The sequence below is a fragment of the Pyrenophora tritici-repentis genome, chromosome 1, assembly GCF_003171515.1.
Source record: "Pyrenophora tritici-repentis strain M4 chromosome 1, whole genome shotgun sequence".
NCBI classification, from domain to species: Eukaryota; Fungi; Ascomycota; class Dothideomycetes; order Pleosporales; family Pleosporaceae; genus Pyrenophora; species Pyrenophora tritici-repentis.
Window position 1 is genome coordinate 547,479 of NC_089390.1, and position 26,816 is coordinate 574,294.

The 26,816-nt window shown below is 51.9% G+C and overlaps 7 protein-coding genes across 7 annotated transcripts; 4 read left to right on the top strand and 3 right to left on the bottom strand.

Annotated features, from left to right (window-relative positions):
• Positions 1-195: 195 nt before the first annotated feature.
• Positions 196-2,061, bottom strand: PtrM4_002020 (uncharacterized protein; the record flags this gene model as incomplete). The annotated part of the gene is made up of 1 exon (XM_066102622.1): positions 196-2,061. One exon carries the CDS (start codon positions 2,059-2,061, stop codon positions 196-198), a length of 1,866 nt encoding a protein of 621 aa, XP_065964824.1.
• Positions 2,062-4,019: 1,958 nt separating this feature from the next.
• On the top strand, positions 4,020-5,905 carry PtrM4_002030 (Med15 multi-domain protein; the record flags this gene model as incomplete). Its single annotated transcript, XM_066102623.1, has 2 exons — positions 4,020-5,808; positions 5,850-5,905. The coding sequence occupies 2 exons, from the start codon at positions 4,020-4,022 to the stop codon at positions 5,903-5,905; spliced, it is 1,845 nt and encodes a 614-aa protein (XP_065964825.1).
• Positions 5,906-6,221: 316 nt separating this feature from the next.
• Positions 6,222-9,251, top strand: PtrM4_002040 (uncharacterized protein; the record flags this gene model as incomplete). The annotated part of the gene is made up of 1 exon (XM_066102624.1): positions 6,222-9,251. One exon carries the CDS (start codon positions 6,222-6,224, stop codon positions 9,249-9,251), a length of 3,030 nt encoding a protein of 1,009 aa, XP_065964826.1.
• Positions 9,252-9,915: 664 nt separating this feature from the next.
• On the bottom strand, positions 9,916-11,658 carry PtrM4_002050 (Herpes-BLLF1 multi-domain protein; the record flags this gene model as incomplete). The annotated part of the gene is made up of 1 exon (XM_001941793.2): positions 9,916-11,658. One exon carries the CDS (start codon positions 11,656-11,658, stop codon positions 9,916-9,918), a length of 1,743 nt encoding a protein of 580 aa, XP_001941828.2.
• Positions 11,659-13,054: 1,396 nt separating this feature from the next.
• PtrM4_002060 (MhpC, hydrolase or acyltransferase (alpha-beta hydrolase superfamily)) lies at positions 13,055-14,218 on the bottom strand (the record flags this gene model as incomplete). The annotated part of the gene is made up of 1 exon (XM_001941794.2): positions 13,055-14,218. One exon carries the CDS (start codon positions 14,216-14,218, stop codon positions 13,055-13,057), a length of 1,164 nt encoding a protein of 387 aa, XP_001941829.1.
• Positions 14,219-15,438: 1,220 nt separating this feature from the next.
• PtrM4_002070 (Atrophin-1 multi-domain protein) lies at positions 15,439-20,080 on the top strand (the record flags this gene model as incomplete). The annotated part of the gene is made up of 2 exons (XM_001941795.2): positions 15,439-15,474; positions 15,566-20,080. 2 exons carry the CDS (start codon positions 15,439-15,441, stop codon positions 20,078-20,080), a joined length of 4,551 nt encoding a protein of 1,516 aa, XP_001941830.2.
• Positions 20,081-24,419: 4,339 nt separating this feature from the next.
• Positions 24,420-24,891, top strand: PtrM4_002080 (uncharacterized protein; the record flags this gene model as incomplete). The annotated part of the gene is made up of 3 exons (XM_066102625.1): positions 24,420-24,525; positions 24,586-24,688; positions 24,741-24,891. The coding sequence occupies 3 exons, from the start codon at positions 24,420-24,422 to the stop codon at positions 24,889-24,891; spliced, it is 360 nt and encodes a 119-aa protein (XP_065964827.1).
• Between the last annotated feature and the right edge of the window lie 1,925 nt (positions 24,892-26,816).

The window sequence follows — 26,816 nt, forward strand, 5'->3', positions numbered from 1 at the left end:
AAGTGGTAAGGGTGGATTGGTGTTAATGTTGCGGGGTGTGCGGCACGCGATTAACGTGTCCGTGCGCGTGATGCGCGGATTCGCGTGATGCGCGGGGAACACCATATCCACTACTTCAAAAATGAAGCTATTAAGCCACGTATATAAGCTGTTATTATACGAATTTATAGAGGGGGAGTAATTAGATGCTTGCGATCAACTTGTACTATCTATATTTTGATGGGAGGTTGACGTTGCGGCCACGTGATGTGAGCTTTGATGGAGGAGCTGGAGGCTCTTCTTGAACTTGAGCACCAGCGCGAGCAGCCTCAACGCGTTTTTGACGCTTGTTGTTCGATGAGGTAGCTGCTGAAGCTCTCCTCTTTCCCTTTTGGGTAGTTGTATAGCTTTAGCAGCGTCTCTCTCCTCCTTCTGGCGCGCGCGTTCAGCTGCTTTCTCAGCTCGCTCAAGCTCCCTCATCTCCTTGAGTCTCTGCCTCTCCACACGCCTCTCCTCGAGCTCATCTTGACGCTGCAGTCGAGCCTCCTCGCGCTGCTTCTTGGACCGTGCTTTTTGGAGTTTCTCCTCCGTCTCATCTCGCTCCCGTACTGCTTCTCTAGCTCGAGCCTCACGCAGCTTGCGAGGAGACCAGAAGACAGAGCCACCGTGATACTCCTGGCGCTGTTGAAGGTCAAGAGCTTTGCCCTTCTTCCTGTGCTTCTTTTTATGTTGAAGAGCCTCCTTTAAGCCCTCGTTCTCATGCTTTAAAAGCTCATACTGCACAGAGAGATGGTGAACGCTTGAGCGCAGCTTTCTTGCCTCATACTGATGGCTATCATTAACAGCAGCTCGTACTAGCCGATCGAGCTTTCTCCAGTCATGATCAGAGAGCCCTGACGATGAGCTTCTCTCAGCTTCTGGCGTGCTAGCAAATCTACGAAGGATAACGTTGGCATCCATCGGCCAGATCCCAGTGGCTTCGAAGGCCTTCAATATGAGGCTCTCTGTGAAGGAGGATATCCAGGCGCTCCAGAAGAGCGGGAAGAAGTCCCCTTTCTTGATTGGAATAAGGCCTTGAGCCTTATGGAGATGGTTAGTGAGCTCGTTAGAGTAGGCTTGAGAGAGTGGCTTGAACAGCACTACATCTAGCGGCTGGAGCGTATGGGTCGAATGGGGAGGAAGGATCATGAGGAGGATCCTATGGCGATCGCAGTACTTAATAAACTCCATCGTGAGGTGAGATCCATGGCCATCAAGGATGAGCAATCTCCATCTACCTGATCGTTGCTTTGTAGAGCGATCAAACACCTGCTCCAGCCAAGCTAGGCCTACGTTATCATTTGACCAGCCTGTTGGAGATGATGAGACAAAGACCTCATGTTCTCCTGCCTTGATATCTTCTACCCAACTCGATCGTATAGCTCCATTTTTAGCTGCGTAGATAAGGGCTGGAGGCAGCGAGCTCCCATCAGCGCAGCAGCAGGCCAGGACTGTCAGAAACTCGCGTGATCCATCCTGGAGAGATGCTCGAACCTCCTTCTTCTCCCATTGACGCCTGCTGAATATCCTCTTACTTCTGCCTATCAAGCCAATTAAGAAGCCCTTCTCATCCATATTGTATATATCTCGAGCCTCTAGGTGATATTCGGTGATCTTTCGATGCAGCAGCTCGAAGTAGAGTCTATACTTTGACTCAGAATCAGCCAGGTGGCGCGTACGATCCATGGCGCTGGTCCACTTTGAGATGAGATGGATCTCGTGTCGGTTGATGAAGCGAGTAACCCAGCTCTCGCTGAGCTGCTGATGGGCTACTTCTGATGAGAAATTCCTGACCATCTCTCGTGTAGGAGGAATGCCTCGCTTTGTGAGCTTTTCGATATATCTCACAAGCTCTAGCTCTTGTTGTGGGTTGAGTTTCTGCTGGTTGAAGTTCTTGTCTCTTTCTGAGCTTGTCTGGCCCTGGTGCCTTCGGGTCAACGTAGATCTCACAACACCATGCTTAGCAGCAATTTTAGTATACGAGAACTGTTCTCCTGGCTCTAGATTTTCAATATCTTCAATCGCAGCTTGAATTGGGTCCATATTGGTGGAGTTAACGTGTGTTGAAGGTGAAGGGGTTTGACGTGTTTTGGTGTTCCCCGCGCATCACGCGAATCCGCGCATCACGCGCACGGACACGTTATGGGCATCACGCGCACAGACACGTTATGTCTAACCTAATGTATTTTAGAACATTCTACGAGTTAGTACAACCAAAAGACTTCCAAATATTACCCCGATGCAGCAAATCCGTTATGACTCTGGTCGATACTGGTTGAGGATGGTACCGGCTTCTTTTCCTTCTTTCCTCCTTTTTTTTTAGAGAACCCCCTATGTGTTTAGCTCAGCGAGTAATAGTAGCAGCATATTTTCGAACAAAGAGAAAGAACCCCTAGCCTGTGCAAGATAGCGTTACGATAAAAACAAAAACACAGCTTCTGTGCAGAGCTGAACTAGATACGATATATAAGACACCGAACACACTATACTCAAAAAAGTCCCTCGATGATTACTTACGTCGTAAATTTCTTACAAGCGCAGTCCCTGCCACTATGCTAAACTTCTCTACCAGTTTGAATTCAGACACCTTACGCGAAATGCGAAGTAAATGACAAGATAGCTAAAAAATACAGATGCGATCTAGCGAGAGAAAGTAGTAATGTCGTTTCCGATATCAAATAGTGCTAAAATCCTGTCTCGTAATGTTTTCGTATATCCAAGAACCGGAGTCTTTTGGTCGCTTCTAGACTTAACAGGATACTCTCCCACAGAAGACCTTGAATTTCCACTCTTGAACGAAAAGTAAAAGATTACAGCTACAAGTGGACCCTGATCCGGGATTAAAAGTCTCCACTAAAATTTCAAATTCGAATAGTGCTAAAGTTCATGTCTCGTAATATTTTGCTCTGTTTAAGCAGTGAGATAGTAAGCTAACTACAATTGGTAGCTGTGGCTTAGGAGCGGATGTGTAAGGGGCGTTACGATAACTTGGACTTGGGATTGAACTTGGGCTAGACCTTCAGGGTTGGGTGTTGATGGATGAGGGGAGATAAGGGATGGTGAGATGCGAGATGGAGAGATGTAGAATAGAGATAGTTACACGAGATAAAATTGTAGAAAGGGGTAGTTGAGTAATAAGCATAGTGATAATAATAATACAAAAGAGAGAGAAAGGTGTAATCGCATACCGACACACAAGCCAGCAGCGAATCAATGTATATTTAACACACTCACGTCTAACGCCTACCAACTCATTTACATTGCAACCACCAGCTGATGCGCAAATTCAATACGCGAGCCAAGAGACATGAAATATGAGGCCATTCCATCCCGTAACGAAAAGGGCCAACGATATTGTGCAAAAGACACAAAGCACAAAGGCAGACAGACAGAACACAGAAGGGAAGTAAGAGGCACAGAGTCATCAAGAACAATAGAGAAAAGAGACCATAAATTTATAATGTTTACGTAGATTGTAGTTGTCGGATCGTGAGTATCGGTAGAGACGTCGGCTGCTGGACACTTCGGCCCGACTTCGGCCCACCTTGCGCAGAGCTTAGGTATACCTTCGTAGCAGCTATGTTCGTAGACAATCAATCACCATCACCGAACAGAATGCATTCCTAGTTATCGTTATTTCCTTTCAGCACTAGTGCTATAGACCTTCCAACACTGATCAGTGATTGCTTAAGGCGATCACAGACAGCAAGGTAGAAGAGACAGACCGCATCTTCGACGAACTCCCTGACGCACGACGTTATACTCCCGGGAGAAGATTCTGTGCTAAGAACAGAGCGAGGCAGAGATAACACAAAGCACTCTTAACCTCCCTCTACAGCTGCTGGTTTAGCTTAATCCGCGAACACAGAGCGCGTCAGCAACGCAATACAACTCAACCGTACGAGCGTCTCCGGACGATCCGATCACGTACAACAACAAGCGCTGGCACGACCAACCAGCGAGACAACAACACCGACAACGCGTCAACACCCGCTAGCAAGATGGCGGATAACCAAAGCGAAATAAGCTCTGCAGACTCTGCTGAAGCTCAGAATCAACTACAGAATGAGCAATCAGAACACCTCTCAGACTCACCATGGGCCAAATTTACCGCGGAACAACTTATGGAAAACTGTCCATACACAGTTGCACTCAAGGTCATCAATACAGCTCTCTGGGGTGTACCCGCACCGGCGGACGCAAATGAGACACACGCAACAACGTGGGTCGCTAAAGCTATCCACGACTACAATGTGTCAATGGCCTGGGACGATGACCTCTTCATTGACTACAAATGGGACTTTGAAGGATGGACGAAGGAGCTATTTAGCAAGGTTGAGCGTGGTACACTAAGGTCTCTTAAGAGTGTGCTACGACACCGGGGAGTATACACTGGCAACAATCACGCCAGGGTGGCGGACTCTCTCTACAACATTCTAGGTATAGAGAATACTCTTGAATGGGAACCAGCAGAGTTTCGAGCCATGAAATTCGACCAACAGTCCGAAGCGTACCAGCGCCAGCAGAGCAATAAACGCCAACAGGACACTCAGCACACAGTCTATCCAGCTGTACAACAACCACCGCAAGTACAACAACTGCCGCAATTACAACAACCGCCGCAATTACAACAGCCACCGCAAGTACCACAGCCGTCGCAATTACAACGACCGTCGCAGGGCGAGCAACAAGAGCAGTATAGAGTGAGACAAGGCGTCCAGAGCCGTTCCCAAACAATAGAGCCACAACAGCCGCTACACATGAGCGGTACGCTAGAAGGGCCTCAGCATCGACAACTGTGGGAGCAGGCCGCGCAGCCGCAACAAGGGCGTGCGCAACTACAGACACGGCCGCCAGCGACTGCATATCGCGAAGTCACGCCATTTCCGCAACAGCCAACGAACCGCGTCCCTAACAGACCACCCGAACTACCATACGACCCGTACAAGACGCTACCGCCGCGATGGTCCCGCAACGATCGACTCGACGCTAATACGATCACGCAGTTCTCTAAGCTATGGGACAATAGCAACAAGTATACAGGGAATGCGTACGATCTCCTAGACGATAAGATCAAGATCTTCTTCAGCATCTGCTGGCAGGTAGATATCCAAGAAGAGCAGTTTCACGCAGTGTTTCCCCGTATCCTTACCGGACGTGCAGAGACATTCTACATACAGGTTGTAGAGAGAGATGACAGCTTTGCTGATGCGTACATGGCAATCAAAAACCACTTCGACCATGACGTCCATCACCAGCACTACTACACAGACTGGACGACTACAACCTTCGCTCGCACCCGCACAGAGAACCCCGACAAGGGACTACACGAGGTTCTGCAGATCCTGCTTGACAAGCTGCAGCTATGCCAGCGTGCCCTTGGCAAGAACTTTGAGGGCGAGGATGCCCTACGTACCACTGTCATCAATGCCTGCCGAGGAGTACCAGAGCTTGAGATGGCACTGTTCAAACCAGCCACAATCTGTGAAGGACTCTTCTCAGACCTACGTTCTGCAGTTGAGACACACCTTGCACGGCAACACACTGCCCAGATGGTCACAGAGGACCAATATTACTTAGATCGCCGATACAACGGCAATGGAAGAATCCGAGGTGGATCTCGAGGTGGAGGAGGATTCAGAGGCGGATCCAGAGGAGCATATCGAGGAGGCGAGCAGCGCGACGACAACGGACGAGGATTCAAGCCACGCTGGAGGAAGAAATGCTTTGTTTGCCAGAAGGAAGGATGCTGGTCTACCAACCACACAGACGAAGAGCGCAAGGCTGCCCGTACACAGTTCTTCTCTACGCTATACTTTACAGGTACACAGCCCCCCAAGGACTTCTCCGTACATCTTGCAGAATACGAAGGGATCGAGCACACTAGCCAGTACAATCAGAGAGGCTGGAGAGAGGAGGAAGACTGCGAGGATGACGACGATGACGACGTCGCGGAAGCATACCTTGAACAGCAGTTTTTCACGGAGCAATGCCTTGCAGATCAGGCGTTCTTGCACCACATCTCTGGCGACGACGTATACCGCCAAGACGCGCCATCAGCGCCAGCGTCACAGTTCCTGCTTGAAGACCGCTACACAAGATCTGTGTACCAAGGGATCCTACCGGATACAGGCGCTGCCAACGTATCCACAGTTGGCAAGGAGCAGTACCTTGCACTCACAAGGGAAGATCCTACAGTTAGGATGGATACGTCTACAGCAGGAAAGGCATCTATCAAATTCGGCAAGGGCGAGGCTACATCATCTATTGGCACTGCACAGGTCTCTACAGACATTGGGACGATCAACTTTGAGGTGCTTGACGCACCTACACCATTCTTATTGTGCCTTGCAGACATGGACAGGTTAAAGGTCTACTTTAACAACACCACAGATGAGCTAGTCCAGGGTGACGTACACATCCCTGTAATTCGCAAATGGGGACATCCTTGGTTCCATCTGAACAAAAGAGAGAGAGCAACTGTGTTCCTGACAGAGACAGAGTTGCGACGGCTCCATCGACGATTTGGACACCCAGCTGTCACGCGACTTGTTAAGCTCTTAAAGGATGCTGGCCATAACGACTTCGAAGAAAGAACCCTAGAAGAAGTCACTAAGTTCTGCCACCACTGCCAGCTCCACAGCTCCGCACCGCGCCGATTCAAATTCACTCTCAAGGATGATCACCACTTCAACTATGAGATCCTGGTGGATGTGATGTACCTGAGCAACAAACCTGTACTGCATGTGGTCGATTCCTCAACAGCGTTTCAAGGCGCGAGGTTCCTTAGCGCTATCTCAGCTAAAGAAACATGGCAAGCACTGCGGATACTATGGATCGACACGTATCAAGGACCACCAGACATTATCACGCATGACGCAGGCACTAACTTTGCAAGCACAGAGTTCCGCGCAGAAGCAAAGATCATGGGAGTCACATGCAAGCAAGTACCTACGGAGGCGCACTGGTCTATCGGCAAAACTGAGAGGTACCATGCACCTCTACGCCGCGCATGGGACATACTCTATGCAGAACTCACTGACACTATGTCCGACGACGCGATTCTCCAGATGGCTGTGAAGGCTGTCAACGATACTGCTGGCCCCGATGGACTAGTCCCGACGCTACTGGTCTTTGGAGCGTACCCACGAATGACTGCAGAGTCACCGCCATCCCCGTCAATGGTCAAGCGCAGCGAGGCTATTCAAAAGGTGACGAAAGCCCTACGCAAGATCACGGCAGAGCACCAAGTTGCAGACGCCTTGAACACCCGCAATGGACCAGCCACTGCAGACATGCTCGCGCTCCCACTCCAGAGCGAAGTCTTAGTATGGAGAGAGAGCGATGGCTGGAATGGCCCGTACAAGATCGCCAGTACAGATGGCCACAACGTCACTGTTGACATGGTCAATGGTCCAACGACATTCAGATCCACTGTCGTCAAGCCATACTACAGACCAGACCACCTTTGGAGCGACCCCGATGCGCCACACGCGCCGAATGAGCCGCATGAGCCGGTAGCAGTACCACCGGCAGTGCAACCACGCAGGAGAGGCCGCCCTCCAGGGTCAAAGAACAAGCGGAAGGCGCACGCGTACATCACCAAGAAGGAGCAGGACGATCTTGAGCTAGCTATCAAGCTACGTAACGATGGAGTGATCACAACCTCAGGCGCCCCCTTTGAAGCGTCTGATGACCAAGAGATCAGCGACCTCGTAGGTCGTGGAGTCTTTAAATTTGAGCAATACGACGAGAGGCTACACAGCAAGATCCGGATCTTCAAGTCACGCCTAGTACGTGAGGTCAAGGGAAAGACAACCAAGCCCTATGAGAAATCCCGCCTAGTTATCCAAGGCTACCAGGACCACGGCAAGGAGACTATTCTGACGCAATCTCCAACCATACAGCGATGTAGCCAGCGCCTGATTATGTCGCTGGCGCCCGAGATGGTACAACGCGGAATGAACATCGAGCTCCGTGACATTACGCAGGCGTATCCCCAGGCGCAGACAACCCTGAAGAGGACGATACTCGCACATCTTCCTACTGAGCTAGTCCATCGATATCCAGAAGGCACGCTACTCCATGTGATCAAGCCGCTGTATGGAATCGCTGAGGCAGGAGTCCACTGGTGGACAACGTATCACGGACACCATTGCAAGGAACTGGACATGGCAACATCGACGTACGACCCATGCCTATTGATCACGAACAGAGACGACGCAGGCATCTTCGGCATCGTTGGCATGCAGACAGACGACACTCTCATGCTCGGGACACCAGCGTTCTCGTCACGTGAAGAGAAGAAGATCCAGAAGGCAGAGTTCAGGTCAAAGCCAAAAGCAAGGCTGACACCAGAAGTGCAGTTAGACTTCAATGGATGTACACTCACGATGGACGCCAGCAGAGTCTTGACCCTTAGGCAGAAAGGACAAGGAGGAAGGATCAGGCTTGTGGATATCAGGGCACCCGACCGCGCGCAACAGTACACCGAGCAGCGCGCCCGCGGAGCGTACATCGCATCAACATGCCAACCAGAGGCGTCATTTGACCTGTCCGTCGCTGCTCAAGCTCAGCAACCATCAGACGAGGACATCAAGGCACTCAACAAACGCCTGAAATGGCAGATGGAGAATCTCGATCGTGGCCTGCACTACGTCACTGTCAATCTTATGGAGGCCAAGTTGATGGTCTTTGTGGATGGCTCCTTTGCCAACAACAAGGACCTCAGCTCACAGCTAGGCTTTGTCCTTATGCTCGTCAACGAGTCTATTGACGTCAACACCTTCACAATACAGGGCAACGTGATCCACTACAGCTCTACAAAATGCAAGCGCATCACACGGAGCGTACTGGCCTCAGAGATCTACGGCATGGTCAACGGCTTTGACATAGGCATTGCAGTTGCAACCACGCTGAGGATAGTTACAGAACGACTTAGACTACCTGCAATTCCCTTGGTTATCTGTACAGACTCGTACTCCTTGTACGAGTGCCTAGTAAAGCTTGGGACGACGAAGGAAAAGCGTCTCATGATTGACATCATGGCGCTGCGCCAATCATATGAGCGTCGCGAGATCACGGAGATCCGCTGGATCAATGGTGAAGACAATCCTGCAGACGCCTTCACCAAGGCATCGCCAAACCGCGCTCTTGAACGCTTTATTGACGGCAATAAGCTGACAGTCCGAGTAGAGGGATGGGTGCAGAGGCCGACAAGCTTTGATGGTTGATGCTACACACAGTTACCATCAACACATACTGTCACTACCGATACAAGCAGAGTTACTAGCTACCCAGAAAGAAAAGACTTCCAGTGTCGGATCGTGAGTATCGGTAGAGACGTCGGCTGCTGGACACTTCGGCCCGACTTCGGCCCACCTTGCGCAGAGCTTAGGTATACCTTCGTAGCAGCTATGTTCGTAGACAATCAATCACCATCACCGAACAGAATGCATTCCTAGTTATCGTTATTTCCTTTCAGCACTAGTGCTATAGACCTTCCAACAGTAGTCTTTCAAAACGCCACACCATGCTAAATACCTATACACGTACACATATCCAATATCCTTTTCTGCACTTTTATAGTAACAGATGTCAGTGTATGTAAATGCCGCGATTGCGAAGTAAAATAACAAAGAAAATAAGGAAAAGCGATGATACCACTCAAGATGTGATACGACCCATCATCCATCGAGAAAAAACAATAATGCAAAACTCCAACTGGCTCAACGTTCGAAAAAACCCAAGTCCCAAGAGCCAGACCATGCTATTCCATGCCATGCAACCCGTGTAGTACAACACCGACCGATCCAAAAAAAATGAAGTGAAACAAAGAAAAAACACAACCCATAACCCATCATCAACTCATCTCATCACCCTCCAGACCTCAGCGGCCTAAGAGTCGAAAACAGCTCCATAAGCCGGGTAACCCTTAGCCTTGACGCCCTCAACAACAAGCCGCGTAACAGCCGGGTTGCTAACCACCATAACCGCCTCGAGCTTCTCTGTCTCCATGAGGAACTGCGTCTCAAACGCGACATCGGGGCGTCCGTGCTGGCTGTCGAAGATCTTAGGCTCAGGGTCGACGGCGCGAATGATGTCGTGAACGAATTGCCAATGGGGAGCCTCAGCCGCGTACACAACCCATAGGACGCGGATGACGCGGCCCTGGTCTCGCATGCGCTTGATAGCCGGGCTGGAGAGAAGAGAGAGCAAAGGGCCGATACCAGCGCCTGTGCCGACGAGGAGGAGCGAGTTGAACAAAGGGGCAAGGGCGAGGAAGTTCAAAGTGGCGGGGCGGCGGATGTAGATTTCCTTGGGGGGAGATCGGATGATGGATGTGGTCCAGTCGCCGGCTTGCGAGATGAGAATGTAGGCGGTGGGGTGGGCCTGGGGAGAAGGGACCGTAGCGAAGGCGTGCCATTCCGTCAGAGGAGCCAGGGAGAAGCGCATGGTGGCCGTGTAGGGCATGCGCTTGTAGGGGAAAGTTAGACGGACTTCGCGTGCGGAGACGGCAGTGGCGGTGACAGGCACGCGGGACATGCGTAGCCAGGGGAGAATGATGAGGAAGGTCGTGACGGCAAGGAGCCAGACGGTTGGGTTGCGATGCATAGGCGTGTTGCCGTGTGTGTGGCTAGAGACACCTGCATTGACCCAGAGAACAGTGAGGGCGATCCAGCCGCCGAAACGGTGGGTGCGCTCAAAGGTGTTGTGGAAGCGCTGGCGGAAACGGGGGTGAGCGGCCACGCAGACGAGGAAGATGGAGATAAGAAAGGAGTAGCACGTGATGATATCCGCCCATACCCATCCATTGGCCTTCGATTCCCGGAGTCCGTTGACGAAGAAGGTCGTGTTTAGGTAGACGAAGAAGAAGTACCAAAACAGCGATGACATGGCACAGCCAATGTGGAAGCCGCCAAAGTGGTGGAAGTCGGCAATGGACTTGCGCATCCAGAGAGGCAGGCCAATAGGGGTGTGGGCCAGCACGCGGAAGATGGTGTTGATAACTTCTTCTTGACGGATAACCACGGCAGCGAAGAGGTTAGCTGCGGTGGCAACTAGTGGACCAGCCAGATGGAAGCGAGTGTAGGGCAAGTTCTTTTCGATCATGACAGCGAGGACGACGAGATTGACAATGATGACCAGGGCCATGAGCACCCGGTACACACTGAACCAATGGATGAAGAACATCTTGATGTGTGTCCGGATAGATGTCTTGCCTGGCTTAGGGGCAGCCGTTTCGTATGCGGTTGATGTCGCAGTCACAGTTGAGTTGACCTGGGTGCTCTTCTCTTTCTCGTCGGGAAGATTGAGGGAGCTGGAAGTCGATAGCCTGTCGATCTTGGGTGAACGATCTTGAGGTCGCGGCTGTGATTGCGTCATTTTGCGCGACTTTGCTCGCGAAGGCGAGCTGAAAGAGTCGTCCAACGGATCCAATGTATCGGTGCGGGTGTGTTTATGCACAGTGGTATCGCTCGCATTCACGTGCTGGTGGTCCTCAGATAAACTCGACGTCTCGCCATTCTCGTGGTCAACCGAGTTCGAGGGAGTGGCGAGCGTCTCATCAGTGTTGGGTGAGGGCTTCATGGAAGTGTCGAGAGGAGTGAGGTTGGATGAAGGATCGCACTTGGACGACATGTCGCGGCGGCGTAGTGTCCTAGGAGGGTATGGCGTGGTTAATTTGTCGTAATCCGCCGAGTGATAGACCGCAACAGTTGCAAGGGTTGATGGTTGAAACCCAGGTCGGGAAGAAGCGGTTAAGTACAAGGTAGGGTCCCCCAGGATGTCGGATCGAAGTGAAAGGACAGTGCACGAGTATTGTTGCCTTCCCATCTGAGTGAACACTTATATACACACAACGTTCACTCTAGAACCCTTCTGTACACTGTGGGAGGCTCCCCTCTCGTTGTCCGAAGAACCACTGGATGCATCTTGAAAAGCACGCTTACTGACCACACCAAAGAGCTGATCAATGAAACCATGTGGGTCGGCGAAGCAGGCAAATGACTCTTAGCGAATGGATAGGGTAGTAATTCTAAAAACATACTTTCCACGACAACGTACAGGCCCCCATGCCAGCTCTTTCACTGCAAGGCGTACTTCTCAACACTTGCACCTGCAGGTTTCCAAATGTATCATGCCCGATCATTCAGGACCAGCCTCTTCCAAGCGGCATAGCCGAAGACTCACTTTATAGATCTCTCGTGAGATTCGTCACTTGGCGCAGGTACCATGGTACAAGTCGAGGGGTACACCGACCCTTCCTGAACACCAACCATGGCACTATTACGCCTAGAATCTTCTTTCGACACTGTAAAAATACTACGCTTGTGAGAGCGGTAAAAAAAACTCGAAATTCAGGGGAGCTAACGCACGTTCACACCACGCCGCAATAAAGCGCCCAAGCGAGCTTGATTTAGACGTTTTCGGCTTACCCTTCTAAATTCAAAGACACAATACAGCGACTGTTCATCCTCTGTTTAGATTGGGCACGGATGCACTCGTACAAGGAACACATGTCTGAGCGATGATCAGCCTGTGTGGCGAGTATACATAGGTGGCGACATCGAAAATGAGCCCCTTCGTACTGCAAAGTGTATCTGACAATCTTTTCGCAGTATGGAAATGCACGCTCGGGTCATGTTTGTACAGGATAAGTTGTGCGGCATCGGATAAGCACGGCATGAGCATACAAATGGCACTTGCGTCATGTCAGGCACAGCAACTTGCGCAACTGATAGTCGCGATATTATGAGGGCGTTTGCAGTGTCTAGTATCAGACATGACGCCACGAGGTTGGCTGGCCGCGGGCGCGGTCGTCGGGTACCGAGTCCTGGGGTAACGGTGAGCGGCTGTCAGCCGAGCAAGCGCCGCGCAAACTGATCATCTCACTCGTGAATCGACAAACAAAGGGTTGTCCTTGTTTCAGAATACGAATCCGTACATCGCGAACGAGCCGGAGATGAGATTCTGTTCATGAGTGGAAACGGGTGAGGTTTCGGACAAGCATCGCACGCGCTAGCCAAGCAGGACCCTAGTGATGGTCCAGGAACCCCAGTATTGCAGACACGACCGCGCTCGGCTGTTCCTGTTGAGGCCAGTGGCCAGCCTCATCAATTATCCGGATGCCTCGAAAGTCGGAGCATGATTCAGGATAGGATTCGAGGGCTCCGGGCTGCTGGTAATTGCCCCAGTCCTTGGCGCCCGAGATGAATGTACTGGGACACTCGATCTTCTTGCCTGCGAATAGCTCCAGGTCTCTCATGTGAGACGGATCGGTGGTGATTCGGTAGTAGTTGAGGCCACCCTGAAAGCCGGTTCTCGACCATTCCTGTACGTATACTGCGAGATCTTCATCAGGCATCCATGTTTCAGTGGCTGAAAAGTCTTGGTCGACCATGAGATCAGCAATGGTCTCGGGCATTGATTTCTCCAGCGGCATGATGTAGTATTGCGGCATCTTGGCCAGTTCTTGGGCCGTCCAGCTCTGAAGAGGATACGGCACGTTTCCCTTCCAAGCAGCTGACTTGACATGGAGGTATCCTCGTAAAAAGACATGCAGACCCTGTACGGGGTTTGCCCAGTCGCTCGCCGCTACGCTAGTACTGTTGTACCATTTGTAGTGTTTCCTTGGAACCCGAAGCTTTGCCAGCTCGGTCTGAATATCGATCGTCGGCCCAGGCGGACGCTCCCCGTGGGCGATATTGAAAGGGAGGAGCGCCGGTGCCTTGAAAGGGTGGCTCATCATGACAACGCTCCTGAACAGGTCCGGACGCATCAAAGCACACATACTGGCTGTAACTGCGCCAAAATCGTGGCCGACGATGCATTGGACCTTTTGATAGCCGAGGGCGTTTACCAGTGTGACCACATCGCGCACAACATTTGTTAGCGCAAATTGCGATAGGTTGGTGTTGATATACGACGAGCTGTCCCAGCCCGTGGTGCGTCCATAGCCGCGCTGATCAAAGGCTACGACGTAGTAGCCGGCTTCGGCGAGAGGCACCATGATGTTCCTCCAGGAGAAGGCGAGCTCGGGAAAGCCATGGCATAGAATGATGAGAGGCTTGTCTCGATGGGGTGTGTTTCCGGTCTCAAGAAGGTGGAAGGTGAGACCGTTGGAGGGGCAGTGTATGTGGTTTTGTACGATCCCGTCTGGTAATGGCAAAGCTGGAAGGGTACCCGCTGACCACGCCATATTGATGACTGTATATGAGAAGCTGGCCGTGTGTCGGCATAAGCATGAGAAGAGCAGACGCTAGCTACAGTATAAGCACGTGCTGTGTGCTTCAGCAGAAAGGACAGCTGATGGTGGTGTTTGGTGAATCATGGCGGTGTTGGCGCGGGGGAAGATGCGCGATGCGCTGCCTCATTCGGCTGTGCCGGGGATTAGTAGAGATTACACAGCCCAGCGGCATAACAACGGCGATTACTTACTGGTCGCCAGCGTCAAATTGATAAGAACTGGACATGGAGATGCGGCGTGTTGGTTTTGATGTTTGCTGCCATTCACATCGCAGACGATGGCCGTCGCACATGGCTCCAGATGTCGTCTTGACCCAGACGACATGAAAACCAGACCTTCCGCTTACAATTGCAGCTCGAATGAGTCAGCACGTCTCTTCTTGGGAAAGCACACGATGCACTACTCTAGGAATGATTCGATACCCTCTGCGTCATTGGTAGTTGAAGTCAAAGTGGGCCTCATCTAGACGGGGCCATGGCATGCAAATCAGGGACCGTCCGGCACACATGGAAGGACGTACCATCTCAGTGCGCGTGCTTGTGTGGGCGAAAGCGATGGGTGCGATGGCAAAGCATGTTTGTTTGTGGCATGTGTTTGGAACTTGTTGGTGAATGAAATCTCCGCGACCACGCCTTCCTAGGCAAGCTCGAAATTTTCCAAGGCGGCATCAATGGACGACCGTCATCGATGTATGTACTTACTTAGCCGGTGTTGCCGATGAGACGATGATGTGTTTGGCTTGATGTGTGATTGTAACAAATAGGCCGGAGTGAGGGGATTTGCTGGCCTTTGTCGTCCAAGCTCAAGGTTGCCGTCAATGGCAGAGCATGACGATCCGCTTACTTGTTTTGACTTGTTTTGATGGCTGCCACTCCACTCGATCTGGGGAACATTGTTGATATCCACTTGACCATCTCTCAATTCTGGCGCGAGATTTTTGACTATATCACCTATCTTTGCAGTTGCTGATTTCAGGGGTTCACGCGGGTTGTTAGTGTTGCGATATCACCTTCACACCAGTCCGCACGGTTCCGTTAGACGTGACATCATCCACTCGATCCCTGCTTCAACACCAAGCCTCCAGACCCAAGACATCTACCCGCACCTAAACATCCACACGGAAATGCAGTGCCAGTCGCGACTGCTGTAATCGTCAATTCACACCGCCCACCATGTTTGGCAAGCGACGACGGGCAGCGTCGAATCCGGTAGGTGCCCTCCCCTTGAGCGCGCGCGCAAAGCTCGTCTCGCCGCCTGCAGCTTAGGGCCATGTTGTGCTAACTTGTATTCTTCATGCAGCCGCAGCGTGCGCCTCCCCCCAGTGCTTCAGCCTCCCTAGCTGCCTCCAAGGCCTTTATCAAGAACGCTGAATCCAATGGCGACCTATCTTCTGCTGCTGCCGCCGCCGCCCTGCGCACTCACGTCACGACACCGACTCCTGTCGGCGAGACAGTTACCAAGCGCATGGTGCGCCGCGGGTCGCATTCTTCCAACGGCAGCTCCTCAAGGCAGCCGGCAGGTCCATTGCACCGGCAGTCGAGTTCCGCCTCTATGACAGAGCGCTCATTCCGCGCACCGTCGCCGGGTAGAGGGAGCCCTGCCGATATCCATGCGCCGCCCGTCCCGCCTGTACCAAAGAATATCGCACAGCAAAGCGTTGTCCATCGGCGCGCCTCTAGTCTGGAGCCGACGTACCGAGGAGGATCACCAGCAACGAGAGGCAGCGGCAGAGGCGTCAGTTTGGACAGGGGCGGCAGTATCAGTTCTGCCAGAGGACAAAGGCCTGCTACGAGCCATCTAGCCCAGTTGACCGAGGAAGAGGAAGCCTCGCGATCTGTCAACTTCTCCCGCCCCATGTCTCCGGCTTTAGCACTCACCAAGCAGAATGCAGCCCCTCCTGCAAACAAGGGATGGTTCGGCGGACCTGTCGTGAACCAGGAGGCGATTCAGCGCATGGCATCTACATCACGGCCCAAGACATCCAGTGGTGTATCTACCCACGATCGCCAGACTGTCCAGCGCTCAATGCAAAATGCTGCTGAGCGCCCCGTCAGAGTCCACCAAATTGCCCAAGGCGTACAGGGCTCGCATTTGTCGAGCGACAGCATGCGCGCGAAACCCTCCGGCACAGCTATACAATCGCAGTCATATGTGCCGAGACAATCTCCCAGACCCGTCGATCCAAACTCGCCAGATGCCATCTACGACCCTTCGACGCGCAAATTTATCCACAAGCAAGATGCCATGGCCCGTCACAGAGAGCTGCATGAAGAGCCCGAACCTGCGCAACAATTTGTCTCGCAGCACGTCGACAACTTGCAGCCTCATCGCACACCAGACTTTCAAATGGGCCGAGGCTCACCTAGCCCCGTTCGTCAAAATGCCCGACAAGTGCAGCCAGCTCCAGAGCCAAGAGACGAGCTTGTGCCTCAACAAGTATTTATCCCAAATCCGAGCGAGCCTGTGCATCAACAAGAAATATTTGATCAACACCAGCCCCGGGAAGCTGGTGTCGAGGCTAGACATTCCGAGGATTTCGCCGATGCCGACGTTGAGCTTCAAGAGCACGTGGAGACGAACCAGACACTAGCGGACTCTGGCTATGGCACTATAGTTGGCCATGACGATGACGTTGATTCGCCTGTTGTTGCAAGGAACCAAGACAATGCGTATCCTCGATTATCAGCGCCTGCGAACATTGGTCGTAGTAGTAGTCTTCGCGATGGGCATGATAGAAATACCTCTCTCAGCCCACCACGCAACGCCCACTTTGCACCTGTGGCTATCGAACTTGTTGGGACAAAACATGACCCTCTGCCGCGCTCAGTGTCTCCTGCTAAGTCGGCATTGAAAGCATCACCCTCGGTGTCACGCCGTGGTGAATCTCCTGCTACGTCAATTGGACGTCATTCTGGCTGGGGTGCATCAAGCGACGTCTCCGACACAGCTTCTGACGATGGAAAAAGAAGGAAGAAGAAGAACGTCCGCGTCAGCTTCGAAGAGGATCCTGTTGTGGTTGCACATGTAGACCCTGAGGCGCCCACTCAAAGGGGCCTCAGCGCGTCTAGATGGAGTCCGATAGCTGAGAAAGAGGACGAATTCGAAGACTTCATGAAGCCCCGGCCCGCCCTGCCGTCATTTGGCAGTATCCGCGAGAAGGAGCGACGCTCTCAAGAGGATGTGGCTGAAAAGGTGACCGAGACTGTTTCTACTTTGCCCATGAGCTCGACCAAGGACACACAACACGTTTCCAGTGACATAGCCCTTGGAAATATCGTTGCCCAGGATCTGGCCCAAAAGCAGACGTCGAGTGATCCACTCGCACCTGACGTTACCACTGTTGAAGGGAGCGGCTATGTGTCAGACTCGAGTGATGATTCAGCCAGCCGGCGCAGGGACACAAAGGCACAGTCGCAGGAACAGTCTGCTCCTGAGCCAAAGTCTCTATCTCCGCCACAGAAAGTGCCTGCAACCACAGAACAGGTTATTGATGTACCAAATATTGCGCTCCAGCCAGCTACCCCCAGTCCGTACGAAAAACCAGAGCCAAAGTTCCAGAGCTTGACGATACCTGGAGGATGGGGCGAGGATGCTGACTCAGGCCCCACGAGATTCGCGCCGTCTGCTTCTGTCACTCAGCCCCAGTCGAATACACAGGCCGATGATGAAGGTGAAACTACAGACGACAGTAGCATCTACAGTGATGCTTACGAGGATCTGTCTGACGGCGAAGGCGGCTTCGGCAGTATTGATGCTCTCATGGTCAAACCAGCCGCTCTAGCGACTGGGTCAATGGAGCCGGAGCACGCGCCTAAGAACATCACCGAGGATTCGACTTTGAGGCCACAGCATGATATGGCGGCTGATGATAGCGAAGACTCCGACGCTACTGCTACCCCGATGCAAGATTGGAATGCTGCCTCACAGCACTGGAGCGGTGTCAATGCATCTCTTCAGCAGCCGCAGAATGCTCGGGCGGCTACCGAACCACGACCCGATGCTCAACAAGTAGCCGCTCTAGTCCCGCATGAACACTTGACACCAGCAGCCTCAGCAGAGCCTACTCCGCATACTACACCAGAGCGTAAGGCCACAACCGCAGAGCCACCAAGGACTTCAACTCCGCTGGCCGCACAGTCATCGCCGAAACCTCTCAAATCGGCTCTGAAGAAGAGTTCCGCACAACCGATTCGTCAGGCCGAGCCTCAGAACAGGACAACACCGATCGCAGTGCCAAGAGAAGGTTCTTCCCAGACGCAGATGAAAAGAACTATGCGTGGCGGTCCACCCAACACCTCGCGGGCAGAACCGCAGATGGGGTCGACCATGCGAACCAGCATGCGGGGGCCTGCAGAGTCACCCTCTAAAGCACAACCAAAGATGCGACAAAGCATGCGATCTGCTGATACCTCATCACCCCCTAGCATGGGGCTGGCTGCTTCGCGGCACAGCATGATCCCGATGGATACCAATACCAAGCCAAGAGGCGCACTCCAGAAAAAGAACATTCCACCAGCGGCAGCTATTCACCAGGCCAGGCCACAGAGTATGCCTGCGAGACCCATGACTGCACCAGCAGTCACATACGACAGCGACTCTGACGCTTCTGCCAGTAGTTTTCAGAGAACAAGGAAACGAGGAGCACGTGAACAGAATGGACGGTATACAATGCGTGGATCTATGAGACAAGAACCTACGCCCACTATGCGCATGAATGTTCCTGCGCCTAGGCAAGTTCGTGCAATTTCACCTGCGGGCTCCCCATCACCCGCGATGCGAAGATCCATGCGGTCTTCTTCGCCAACTCAAGAACCAAGAAGGTCGTCAAAGTTCAGCATCCGATCACTTTCGCCAATGGGCAGATTCCGTACGGGTGCTGACACTTATGCTCCTTTGCCCGTACATCAAAAGCCTATGCCCTCTTTCGCCAACCAGCAAAAGCCCATGAAACAAACTGCACCTCCAGCAAAGGCGCCCAAGACCACCAGGACTCCTTTCAAGAGCCGCATTGTTGATTCAAGCGACGAGGATGAGGACGATCGGCCTAGCCGTTTTCAGAGCCGTTTCCAAAGCCGTTTTGAGGACTCCGACTCGGATGATGTAGGGGACTACAAGCTCCCGCCTGGCTTGACGCCAGTGCGGGGCATCCCCAGGAAAGCTGGGGAAGAGGACGGTGACTCGACGGATCTGGAGGAAGAAGCAGAGGAGGAAATCCCGAACGTTGTTCCCCATGCCGCACCAGCGGCCAATGGAACGAATGGCGCACAAGGCACGGCGCTATCTACTGGCTCCTTACGCGACAGCAAACATGCTGCTCCTTTGCCTTCATTCGAGGCTGGTAACAAAGTCAAGACAAAGCGAGGATTCTTTGGTTTGGGGAAGAAGAAGACACCTCAGGCAGGGACTACCGAGACGCGGCCTGCAACGGCACAGTCTACCTCTGCACCCACAGAGATACCCATGCCACCTGCGCAACGAAACCGCGACAAAGGATTTGCCATGACTCCCATTGACGAAGACAAGGAGTTTGGCGATCTCACACCCATCACCCCCATCAAGTCACCAAAGCTGCAACGTCGGTCAACTCCCGAATGGCCACTTCCACCCACCATCCCAATAGACGATCGTCCAATCAGCTCGGATGGTGTCGCGCCGCGCAGACCACGTTTCGCCATCCGTAAATCCAGCACTGGTGCTGTGTCCCACGTTTCGGCACCGACAATCGATGCACAGGGCCGATCCGTCTCGTACGGGCGGACCGGGAAGAAGAAGAAGTTTCAAGGCTTGAGGCGCGTCTTCGGCTTGAATGACTGAAAACAAGACACATTTGGCTTAGTGGCTAACGTGCGTGAATGTTTGCAGAGTTGTGCAGCTCCACGGAATCGGAATGTTTATCGGCTCCACGCACACGCACAGACGGGACCGTTTGTCATTAGAAACATCAGCTCGAAGCCGTTTACCCGTTGCATGTTTTGACCGCTTCACTTAAAGTGTTTGCATGTCACCGACGATCCACTTCTTCTAGCCTTTCTGACGCTGTCGGCCCGTAACGGGCATATCGGTTTGCTATTCTGTTTCTCAATTTACCCGGCTATCTACGTAACTGCCTACGCCCATTTTTCCTTTTTCAAGTCCTTGCCTCAGTACTTTGGTTCAGGTGGCTGACCCTGCATGATGCAGGGTCTTCTGTTCCCGTCCAGGGCGGATCGTTTTCCTAAACAACAATGATACCAATTTTTCCTTTTTTTCTAAGTCTAGTCTTTCTTCCTCCGGGGCAACGATGGATCCCGGGATACGTCGCGACGTGCACGTGTTAATGGATGGGGAATGACATGCATGTTTGCGCGTTTCCCGACAGCTGTTTGCTGCTACGTACAATACCCTTCTTTCTCCTTAGACCGCTGTTTAGGACAACATGTTCCACAGCATTGGATCAAATTGATGGTAAATTGCTGTTTAATTTCTAATGAAAAAATATACATTAACTACGAGTTTCCTTCCGGTAGCCTGATGTTGATTTGTTTCCCCTTTCCCCGCGTGCAAAAGGGGGTATGTGGTGACGGAGACGCACACCTGCATGTTCCTGCATATATCGGACACAGTATGATGTTCAATGAAACCAAAGATTGTTGTCTCACTAGCTGATATGCAGGGCGCGCAGCGGCGGCAGCGCTGGCAATGCTGGGAACGCTGGATATGCAGGTACCCGAACCGACACCACCACCACCACCCTTCTCACGCACTCACTCACTCGATTGCTCCGCCCCTTTCAGCTTTAGCTCACCGGAACACCAAAACAACAATCTAGAACACCGGCGTGCCATAGGTAGCCGTCGCCACGCTATCAATGTTGTGCTACCTCACCATCTCACCACCGCCGCACAGCCGCATGACCGCATCTTGACATTGCTACAGCACCGCATCACCGCATGGTTGACTAATTACCAAGACACAAACTGCGCTTGCGACAGTGATCTGTGGCTGAGCGATGATGTTATCACGTAGCTTATCTGCAGATACGCAGGGCAGCTGTGGGTAAGCGGAAATGGTCGGAGGTAGGCGGAGGGTGGCGGAGCAAACAACCACAATCTGTATTATGCGCATGTTTGACTTGGCGTCGGGTATGGCGTGCTGGGAAGGCGATGGCGTGGTGGGCGTACCTATGTGTAGGTAAGCAGGGGTGGACGGAGATGGGTGGAGCAAACAGCGAGGCTAGGAACAAAGGGCGGATAGGGTCCTAACGGGTAGGTACGGGAAGTGAGCTCGAGTGGACATGTGATTGGCCTTAGGGAGGGGATAGAGTGGAGTGGAGCTGCAAGTTATTGACGGGACCCTGTGTTTGTCGTGGTTCCAGATATCTCAGCATCTCTCCGGTGAAGGCGGGAATAGTACACGTCCGCCGTCGCTAGATAAATTCCCACATACATCGATATAGAAGGAGGGCCTAAAAGCGGGAAGTGGAGCCACGTTATTGATGGTCTTTTGGATGACGGGATGGAAGAACGGGAGTGGTGTGGGAGGGCTCATTTCCGTCGCGGGCGTGCAGGAGGAAACGGGAGTGTGCAGTGCCAGGCTGTCAAGTAACCGTCAAGTCAAACCGAGGAGTGGAAATTGATAGGGCCATTCCTGTGTAGGGAGTGAGATATTGACGGGAGTGTAAAGTGCCAGGCTGTCAAACAACAACCACATTCAACCAAAAAGCGGACTTTTGGCCTATTTTTGCAAATGAGGTCGAATATTGACGGCGGCATACAGTACCACGCTGTCAAAGGTTTCATTGTTCTTTGTCTGGCATATCTCACCACTCACCGGATGAAGCTGGAAACGTGGCTACGGTGTTGCGGAGATCTCCACTCGCGCTTGCAAGATGATATCGCACACAGAATGCCGGGAGATGGGAGATAGCATATATTTAGCCAACATGCCCTCTATCTCAAGACGTGACTCCCTTACCTCCCCACCTGTACCCCTTCCTACCCCCATGTATACCCCAAATTTTTGTATAACCCCAGCCCTCTTCTTTTATAACGATGTCCCCTTCTTATAAGCACACCAACCCATCTGTACAACAGCAACGCGAATGTACCGGCTATTCTCTACTACATACCTCACTCTTGTATACCATGACTCTGTCTGTCCGAATATCTCGTGTATACCCCTTGCAGTCTGGATCTTCTATGAGAGACTTCAAAGACAAGTATGTATGAGAGAGACGTTGGGCCTGCCTGTAAACCACAGGTTATGAGCCTCATGTTTCAAAAGAGATCTAAACCACACATGATGTGCCCCCCTTCTCTCTTCTTTTTACATAACAGGCACATTTCCAAAGAGCAAGTTGTTGGGGGACAATGGATGCAGCCTACGCATCACACAAATACTTGCTCCTGACTCTCGCAGCATGGCAGAGACCAGTCCAACATGTGTGGGCGGCTGTGGATGTGTATGCCATGATGTTTCATGCGCAGATCGCTCCGAGAGAAAAATGCGCTGAAATTCCTTTAATATGACACGAGCTCATCTTCGGGAACTCACATGGTTGCTGTGGGTGGCGCTGGGTATGTAAAAACTCCTCTATTTGTAGAATCTAACTGATATCTTCTAGTGATAGCGTCTCACTATGTGTTCTCCTGGAGGCACTGTCCCATGGAGACTACTGCGGGATGATTACGACATCTCGCCGTCCCAAAATACCTGAACTGTGGCATATGTCCTCATCTGCTCATACAGCGAGCCATGTATCGACCTTCTTTTTCGCCCCTTCTTATATATACATCGACGGCTACTGTGGGCTGATGACACATACTCCGACTGTGGGCTGATAACCCATACCTAGCCGTTTCAAAACAACTGGCTATCTATCGAACTTATTCGCCTTCTTTACAGTCTGACCCTATATACCTCGATTTTTCTCGCATCTTTTATATATATACCTTGCCTCTAAAACACCCGTCTCGGAAACAGTCGCTGCAGTGGAAAGAGGTTGATCGCCTGATGTCCTCCGGAACTAAGTGTGCACCACGATAGACGTATAGATCCTCTTCCAGTACGAAGTACTATTGCCAGCGTCTCTGAGGACCAACCACCTTCATTCGCCGAAATTGGGACTCACTGCAATCCCATGTGTCTTATGTGTGGCATCTGCGGACTGTGCTCTGCGAACACTACGGTGAAACACAATATGGTGATTATGCGACCGTGAGTTTGACCTGCTCTTTCGACTTCTGTTTGGCGAATATTTCAACTGAATTTTTTTTCAAGTGTCTGGCCTCATCAGCTTCCGTCTCGTGTACAATCAGCTTGCTGATACAACCTGTTTGCCTCTGGCTAAAACGTTTTATTGACTGCTTTGCCTGCAGCGGCGCTCCGTACATACGTTCGACGGTGTCATGAATTTGGAGACCACTCGCACGAAAGATCAAAACTATGTATGCGGTGTTCTGCCTGGTTTATTTCAAATCGCATTGTGTGAACCGCGAACACAAATGAGCATTGTCATGGACCCTGGACGGCTTGCGCAACCGACACCCCCCAGCCCAAGGACATGCTGCGGAAACAATGATCAACTCTTCCAATGTTCCTCTTTACTCCTCGCATCTTATATGGAGATGTCGGACAAACCGCTATACCACGTATATGCTCTTCCAATATCCCACAAACGATGCTTGTTTTGATGAACCAACGATGGGCTCTTCTAAGTTATCAGAGCAGCTATACACAGCTCCCCTGTAATCCCGGCCGATTGAAAAAGCTGATCTGCCGGCATTCCCGGACAACATCTTGTGTTTACAGGGCATTCAAGAATCTCTTTCGAGCAATTCCAATGGCTGGTGAAAACGATCCATGCCCACATATTTTCCCAGCAGCTGTCTAGCAGAATCCCGAGCGTTCTAGGGTGGAGTCTGAGGCCATTTCACAGTACGAGCAGGCTATGACTTTGTTGGGAACCCCGAATGGAGGGAGTGTGGCATGGATGCTTGCGCAGCATCGCTAGCAGCTAGGTCACAAGCTGGTTGAGAGAATCGCGATGTTTGAGCGTTTGGTCGAGGTTGGGAAGTCAACACTGAGTCTTACTCATTGGATTGTTCCATTACTCCATGGACTATTCTATACTTCCATGCAAGAGTAACATGCCGACAACGGAAGTCTGAGCACGATGTGGTGCTTGCCGGTTTTCACCAGTCGTCCTATATACTACCTAATTAACCGCTATAACACGTTTTCCACACTCGAGCCTAAGCAGATCGCCCAAGAGACGTTTTGTAAGTATCTCCCGTTTTGGTTCCATTTAAAAGACATTTAACTAACAGTACGAGGGCCAGACCCAAGCGAGAAGCAAAAAGTCGAGCTGGAGAAGAAGCCTGCGATAGTCCCCCAGGCAGGCTATCTGCACTCGCAAACTGCACTTGAGAGCAGTTGTATGTCGTATGGGTGCCTTTTTGCTCTGTCTCACCAACTGAATACCATGGCCTAACAGGCGTCTCCGGAAGCCCTTCTCCCTCCTACATTGCGGTTTCGGCATGATGTCGACTGCGAGTACCTTTCCCCGGTACAGGGATGCTTTGTGGCGCCTCTTGACGACGGATAAGGGCTTGGACGCTGACTTTGGCGCAAAGTCCTTCCCCTGAGCACACTTTCGTCGAGAAACCATGCGAAGGAAACAAATCACAGCGTGAGTCTAACGAGGGCTCTCCAGGTGCACAATTCCGCCATGAGTCTGACGAGCGCTTGATTTTTATCCGCTGCCGAAACTATTACCACTACGACCTATATATCAACACCCTCGTATAACCGTATATAAAGCGACTTTTCGCTGAAACGATGACGTGGAAAAGATGCCGATTGAAGGGAATGCAGGGCGCTCTTAGGTTTTCTGCGGCCTCGCCTCTGAATGATGTTCCGTTCTTGACGGTCCGCCCCGATTGCCCTGACTAGGCGTCCCGAAGATGGTTGATATTTTCTCCGCTTCCGCCTTTCACCGCATACGTGTGTGAGAAGAACACCCACGCGTTCATGTTCGCCGCCGCCCCTCTGGAACAAGCGGGAAGTACCCGTGAGTGATGTACCCTCGCAGGACTTCCGTTAAGACACCCAATCATGAAGTTTAGACCGGTATCTCGAAAGGGATACCACTGTGGATTCTCTGGAAACCTCGGCACATGGAACGACGTAGCTTCAGACCACCACATGTCGTTCACATAAGATTTCTGCTCCTTATATATCGATTAGACACACCTTTCTGGTCCAGCGTTCTACGACTACGGCACCATTTGGCGGTGGTTAGCTGACTCGACGAGAGCTGGATGATATTATCCATGCTTGCGACAGTGAGACGCATATTGAGCGATGTGCGCCTGTGTTTCTCTTGTTCGCCTATCTCTCTGCCCTCTCAGATCTGGTTTTCTCTCTATATATGCGTATTCTTCTACCATTTCCAAATCCGATGGCGGCTTTCCTCATGGCGGGATACCCGGTGGCAGGACTCGGCAAATGACGACGCAACAACTTGCCCTCCTCTTCAACATCACAGACGAAGACGAGGATGCTATCTATCTAGGCATGTAAATTGCCCGGACAGACACCCAGACACACATCCACCAGGAAGCATATGCCAACAAGATTCTCCAACGTTTCGACCTACAAGGTACTGCCCCCATAAAAGTCCCAGCTGTCAGTAGCACTGGAAATGGGGAGAATCGTGATGTATTAGGTGCTACGAAGGAAAGATCTATATAGACATGAAGTCACGCACTAAACCTCTATAGGACTAGCGCGGAAGTGAGGGAAAGGTGAGATGGATCGCGCCTCGGGCAGAATACCTGAGGGTCGTGGCTGACACCAGCTAACCCCACCTCTCAGTAGCTGCAAACCTGACTATAGCGCGGTCATTTGCGAAGCTCGCATCTTGCAGAGCTAGCTGCCCTCCGCATTGAGTAGGCCATTACACACTCAGCAATCGATGCGCGTGCGAACAGGACTGCTGTCCCTATAAGTTATCCTTACAAACGACGCAAATATGTCTGCCAGCGCTAAACAAAAGGGTACTTGGCAACTGTTCCTGCCAGTCAAGCAAGTGACACCCCCATTGACGTATACGACATCCTATATACCCGAAAGTTTCAAGGCTTTCCTCACCCACGTTCCGGAATTACCGGAGCGGTCTATATAACCAAGTCCCGGAGGACTTCGTCATGTCCTGGTTGCGAGGTAAGAAGAAACATACGCCGTTTCATGTTTCATGCTAACGAGATACAGCTTTGCAATCCAATCGATGGCCCACAAGCAAAAGTGGCGGGGCTCTGGTATCTAGTACCTTCTAGATTGCTGGTCGGCTGGTGTGCGACCGATTTCTGACAGCTGAGGGGGAAATTCGCCCCAGGATTCAGATTTGCTGTTTTCAAGTGTTCCCGGCATGTCTAGGCCAGCTTCACTTGGCCATCGCAGAGCCCTTCCCGATCTTGGCGGTTGCCATGCCAGAGCCTACGTGGGAGATAAGAAGAGCTAGGGAAGATGTTGCTATGCCGCTTGTCTGGCCCTGCGAGAACCATCGGTC